The 6,181-nt window shown below is 38.8% G+C and overlaps 2 protein-coding genes across 2 annotated transcripts in view; both read right to left on the bottom strand.

Annotated features, from left to right (window-relative positions):
• Positions 1-3,212: 3,212 nt before the first annotated feature.
• LOC101313976 lies at positions 3,213-4,664 on the bottom strand. The gene is made up of 2 exons (XM_004297118.1): positions 4,244-4,664; positions 3,213-4,092 (listed from the first exon to the last, which is right to left on the bottom strand). Exons 1-2 carry the CDS (start codon positions 4,537-4,539, stop codon positions 3,213-3,215), a joined length of 1,176 nt encoding a protein of 391 aa, XP_004297166.1. The 5' UTR covers positions 4,540-4,664.
• Positions 4,665-5,173: 509 nt separating this feature from the next.
• LOC101314270 overlaps positions 5,174-6,181 on the bottom strand; it is a 22,208-nt gene continuing 21,200 nt past the window's right edge. Inside the window, exon 2 of the mRNA XM_004297120.1 lies at positions 5,174-5,203. Within this exon, the coding sequence (XP_004297168.1) occupies positions 5,187-5,203 (17 nt within the window). The 3' untranslated portion in view covers positions 5,174-5,186. The remainder of the gene's footprint in view (positions 5,204-6,181) is intronic.

Raw genomic sequence — 6,181 nt, forward strand, 5'->3', positions numbered from 1 at the left:
TATGAAAAGTATTATGCGTATGTACCCTATGTGTCTCCCTCTCCTGTGTACCACATGGTATGCATTGGCAGATAACGGCTTATCAAGAACTGGAATGAAGGCAACCTCATCACTATCTGAGGAATATCCAACTGAGAGATCCTTGTTCTGAGGGAAAGGCAAATCTTTCACATGAGTTTCATCGCAACACCCGAAACATGTAGTCTCATCTGATTCTGCATCATGGAGTACAAGATAACCGGAATTTGGCCCTTCCGGGGTTGGCCCTGACAGTGATTCAGGAGACCTTTTATACATAGACAGAGGCCTTGTCACATACATTTTTGTTTGCCGAGCTAGTTTTTCCCCAGTGGACTGAAGAAGAAGAGCAGAAGAGGCTAGGTGAATGGAAATGGAGGGGTACTCACTCTATATTGGGTTGATCATTTACTTGATTAATAACATAATAGATTACAGTACTAATTTTATAAATTAGTAATTTATACTATTTGCTTGTTATAGATAGAATCTATGAACCCATCAAACTCTTATGAGGTTCATAATTAATTTTTATGCATTTTCCTCTAACCATATCCTCTATATATGCTGACATCTATTACTTGTATTAGTTGTATATCAATAATGTTTGCTAGCTTATCTTTTGGGATTGAGGTGAACAAAGGGCCAAATACAGACCCAGTCTCAGTCACTTGAATTATCAAATGAACTAAATTCAACTGATATTTCAAGAATCAATCAAAGTCAGAATTTGTAGCAAATGCCAGAAAGGTTCATATTCTCAATCAATCTATGATGGAAAAAGTCTTCAAGTTAAGGTACGTAGATACATAATTTAACCATGAAACAATGTAGCTAGATACAATACTATGACTTTATTCCTTATTGCAACTATACAAGTTTTGTCATTCCCATTTGCACCTAATCTGATGAGTGTGCTTGAAATCATATGTCAGTAGTGCTAAGCTTCCATCCATTCTCTTCAACACAAACCTCTCCACCAACACATAACAACCAAATCTATTCCAACCTCCAGTTCCTCCAAACTTTTCACTTCTCTCCACTCTCACTTTTCTCTTCTCCCCATCAACCCATCCAACTCTTCCTTGCTCCCATTTCATTCTCTCCACAATTTTCATGCTCAACCCTACACTCATTTTTCCTCCCGCACCATCAGAACTCTTAAACCACATAAAACCATCATCGGCGACATTAAATCTGTCAAGATTATCCGAAAAAGCTTCATTTCCAGCTATAAATACCGCCTCTCTTTGAACAAATGTATCCACAAACACAGCATTAGCATTGCTACTTGTTCCCTCATTGTACTTGTCAAAAATTCTCTCCCATCGTTGCTCAAGTCTCATTTCATAGAACATGCATTGCTTCATTTGGTGCTTCAACTTCAGTCCCTCTTCCTTGATAAACAAGAAAGGACAATGCCACTTGCCAACTACCATAGCCTCAGAGAAATCTTGAGACAACGGTAAGTTGAATCCAGGAAGGCCGGATCGCTTTGAAGCGTCGAGTCCTGGAGCATTGCTTAGTTGGTAATGAAGGGGTTGGTAATGAAGAGGGAGTGTGGCCATATGGACTGGCCAAGTTTTTCTCCTCAAAAAAGAAGGAGGAATCCCATCTGAAGCAACAGCGTTGGCAGTAAAGTAACCACGCTGCTTTGGTATTATCTCAATTTGTTGATATATGTCTGATGGGTCAAATGGCTTTGGTTCTACATCAATGACAGTTTTGCCAATAGTTCTGCCAAACCAGCCAATATCTACCATGTTTTCTTTCTTTGAATTTGTACACACTTCCCTGCAAATCAAATGACATGATTGATGACTATATATACATATATATATGGGTGTGTGTGAATCTCAAAGCTAATATGAGATACATTATACATATACGTACCCTCTGTGTTTCCCATCCCTGCACACCACATGGTATGTATTGGCAGATAAAGGCTTATCAAGAACTGGAATGAAGGCAACCTCATCACTATCTGAGGAATATCCAACTGAGAGATCCTTGTTCTGAGGGAAAGGCAAATCTTCCACCCTGGTATCTGCGCAGCATCCAAAACACGTATAATCATCCGATTCTTCATCATCGAGCACAAGATAACCGGAATTTGGCCCTTCCGGGGTTGGCGCTGACAGTGATTCAGGAGACCTTCTATACATAGACAGAGGCCTTGTCACATACATTTTTGTTTGCTGAGGTAGTTTTTTCCCAATGGACTGAGGAATCAGCGGAGGAGTAGTCACTATAAATTGGCTTGTTCATTTACTTGATTAATTCCATATAGTACTGGTTTATACTATTTTCTTTGATCGATAGAATTCATGAACTCGTTTCAACTCTTATGAGAGGTTCTTATGCATTTTCCTCTAAGCATATTCTCTATGCTAACAGCTATTACTTGTTTATCATCCTACTTAATCCTTTTATTGACAGGTCATGTCTTGATGTTTGTTTGTCCTTTGGGATTGAGGTGACCCAATCTACCCAGTCTCAATTACTTAAATCATCCGTTCAAATTGAACTGATATATATATTTCAAGAAACAAGCAAGTCTGAATTTTGTACCAGATAACCAAGAAAGTTAATATTCTCAATCAACAAGTGTAGTTTAGTTTCTATTAAATTTGGCTGCCTTTCCATGCTAGCCTCTTAACACACACGCTAATGTGTCAATTTGCTTTTATTCTTTTGTTTTATAAAAAACTAAAATTAAGGGTTTTTTTTGTTTTTTTTTTTTTTAAGATTTTAATTGCAAATAACTGCTAATGCAGTTGCAATGCAGTTAGACATTAAGGCTTAGTTTGGTATTATGATTTAAAAACTCAATTTTTAAAAAACTCAGTTTTAAATAAGTAACTCCTAACCTGCTTTCTAAGATCATAATTATTTAAACTAAAAAGTTTTAAATAAGCACATTTTAAGATTTTACCAAACAGAAAATCTTTCTAAAATGATAATTATAAGTGATTTTAATCCTTAAAACTCAATACCAAACTGGAGATTTTAGACATAAAGTTCAGAGGAGTAAACTGAAATTTTTCTTTCATAAAAAAAGGTTTCCTCATGACACCAAAAAGGGTGTCTGACTTTATAACAACAGAGATATGTAAATACCGAATTTAACAATGAAACAAATGTAGCTAGCTAGATACTATGGCTTTATTCCTTATTGCAATTATACAAGTTTGTCATTCCCATTTGCACCTAATCTGGTGAGTGTGCTTGAAATCATATGTCAGTAGTGCTAAGCTTCCATCATTTCTCTTCAACACAAACCTCTCCACCAACACATAACAAGCAAATCTGTTCCAACTACCAATTCCTCCATACGTCTCACTTCTCTCCACTCGCACTTTCCTCTTCTCCGCACCAACCCATCCAACTCTTTCCTGCTCCCATTTCATTCTCTCCACAATTTTCATGCTCAACCCTACGCTCCTTTCTCCTCCCGCCCCATCAGAGCTCTTAAACCACATGAAACCATCATCGGCAACATTAAATCTGTCAAGATTATCCGAAAACGCTTCATTTCCAGCAATAAAAACCGCCTCTCTTTGAACAAATGTATCCACAAACACAGCATTAGCATTGCTGCTTGTTCCCTCATTGTACTTGTCGAAAATTCTCTCCCATCTTTGCTCCAGTCTCATTTCATAGAACATGCATTGCTTCATTTGGTGCTTCAACTTCAGTCCCCCTTCCTTGATGAACAAGAAAGGACAGTGCCACTTCCCAACTAACATAGCATCAGAACAATCTTTGGACAATGGAAAGTCGAAGCTCGGAAAGCCTGATCGCTTGGAAGAGTCGAGTCCGGGAGCTTCACCTAGTTGGTAATGACGGGGTGTGTCCATAGTCACTCTCCAATCCTTTCTCCTCAAAAAAGAAGGAGGAAAGCCATCTGAAACAACAGCCTTGGCAGTGTAGTAACCGCGGTGTCTCCTTGGAATTATCTCAATTTGTTGGTAAATGTCTGATGGATCCAGTGGTTTTGGTTTTGCATCTTGAGGAGATTTACCAAAACAGCAATCCACCATTTCTTCTTCCTTTGAATTTGTGTACACTTCCCTGCAAATTCATAAATATGCGACCATTATCAGACTATACAGAGATTTGATTTTCTTATATACCTACATGTTTGAACTACACTTACAGATATATGACAACAAATTTTTATACGTTCATATGTTAAAATAAATATACAATTATTTTTTTGTACCCTCTGCGTTTCCCATGCCGGCGATTTATCACATGGTATGTATTGGCAGATAAAGGCTTATCAAGAACTGGAATGAAGGCAACATCATCAGTATCTGAGGAATAATGAACTGTGAGATCCTTGTTCTGAGGGAAAGGCAAGTCTTTCACCTCAGTATCTTCGCAACCGCAACATGTAATCTCAACCGATTCTTCATCATGGAGTACAAGATAACCGGAATTTGGCCCTTCCGGCGTTGGTACAGATAGTGATTCAGGTGACCTTCTATACATAGACAGAGGCCTTGTTACATACATGTTGACTTTTTCTTCTTGTTTTTTTTGCTAAATAATTGAGGAAGAAGATGATGGATAGAAAGGAGAGACTAACATATATATAGTATTCATTGTGATAGAATTCATGAACTCATTCAAATTCTAGGAAGCAAGCTAAGTCAGAATTTGTGGAATATGCCAGGAAGGTTCATATCTCTCAATCACTCTATGCTAGAAAAGTCTTCAAGTTTAAAGTCTATATCTGTATGTATTACTCTTATCATCAATGCCAAAGGCTTAATGAGGAGACATTATAATAAGGACAATTTAACATCACATATAGAGTTCTTCCATGGGTCATTGACAAAGGAAAACATAACAAGTGGAACCAATTCTTCCTTGTAATTCCAACGTATCGAGTCAACTTTACAAGTTTCTTTTTATTGTATGTACCGTCCCTATTTATCTTTTCTTTTTTGTAATCATGCTTAGGCCCAGTTTGGGAACGATTTTGAAACTGCTTTTGGGGTCAAAAGTGATTTTGGGACAACCTAAGATGTTTGGTAACCACCCGTAGAACTGATTTTAGAGGAATAGATTCTCTTAAAAGCGGGTTTTAGAGAAGCAGGGTAAGAGGTGCTTTTGCGAGAATCAATCTCAAAAACACAAAAAGATTAAATGAATTTTTCCTAAATCCTATTTTGCCCTTTTAAAAACAGTTTATCAAACATCTCAACTAATTCCTCTCACAGCAATTCCAGAAGCAATTCTTCTTACAGCAATTCCAGAAGCAATTCTTCTCACAGCACAGCTGTCCCAAACTGGGCCTTAGTTAGGTCTGCCTAATTTCCTATATTGTTAACGTTGTGGTCTAACTAACATGTAGAGATGATGTCTTGTACCTCATTTTCATGTTTTCCGGTTTCTCTTACAGTATATACTATAAGGAGGCGTTTGGTGACTTTGACTAGATAGGATATATAATGAAATCTTGTTCAAACCTGACAAGATTGGATATGCGGATATCCTGCCTCTTATCAAATACAGCGTTTAGTAAGGTGTATAATTGGCTGTGTTTGAGCCCAGTGGGTATTTTTTGGTCTAAGACTCGGGGTACGTTTTAGATAACGCTTGGGCCAGTACCTGTGGCCCTTTTTTAATGCGAAGCCCACGAAGGGTGGCGAAGTCTGGCAACACGCGAGTTAGAGTTTTGCAAGGATTCCGATACCCCGCGGGATTCGATGTCCTCGCGGGATCTTTTGTTCCAGGTCGTGTAGGATTCTACAGTGCATGGCGAGGTAGAGTTGGAAATGGACTGTGGTACTCCGCGGGATAGGATCGCTTAATGTTCGAGTTCGCGTACGAGGCTACAGTGAGATGATGCGGGGCGGTGAGCGAGACCTAGGCGAGGTCTGTTTTGGACACGTGTTGCACGGATCGCGCGGCTCGCGAGCTGGTCGTATCCTTGTGGAATTCTAATTGCTGAGTCCGAACGGGTTATGATTAGGTCTCTGCGAATTGCTTGCGGATCGCTATATAAGGGAGCTCGACACAAACAAAGAAAGGACAAGCAATCATACAAAAACAATTACAAATCCTCGAGCATCCTCGAAACCCTAAGTTCTAAGTGCACTTCGCCTTAGTTCTCAGACTCCCTCCTGATTCGCCTTTTTCCCTATTTGTT

This window comes from Fragaria vesca, linkage group LG4 (assembly GCF_000184155.1).
Source record: "Fragaria vesca subsp. vesca linkage group LG4, FraVesHawaii_1.0, whole genome shotgun sequence".
Lineage (NCBI taxonomy): Eukaryota > Viridiplantae > Streptophyta > Magnoliopsida > Rosales > Rosaceae > Fragaria > Fragaria vesca.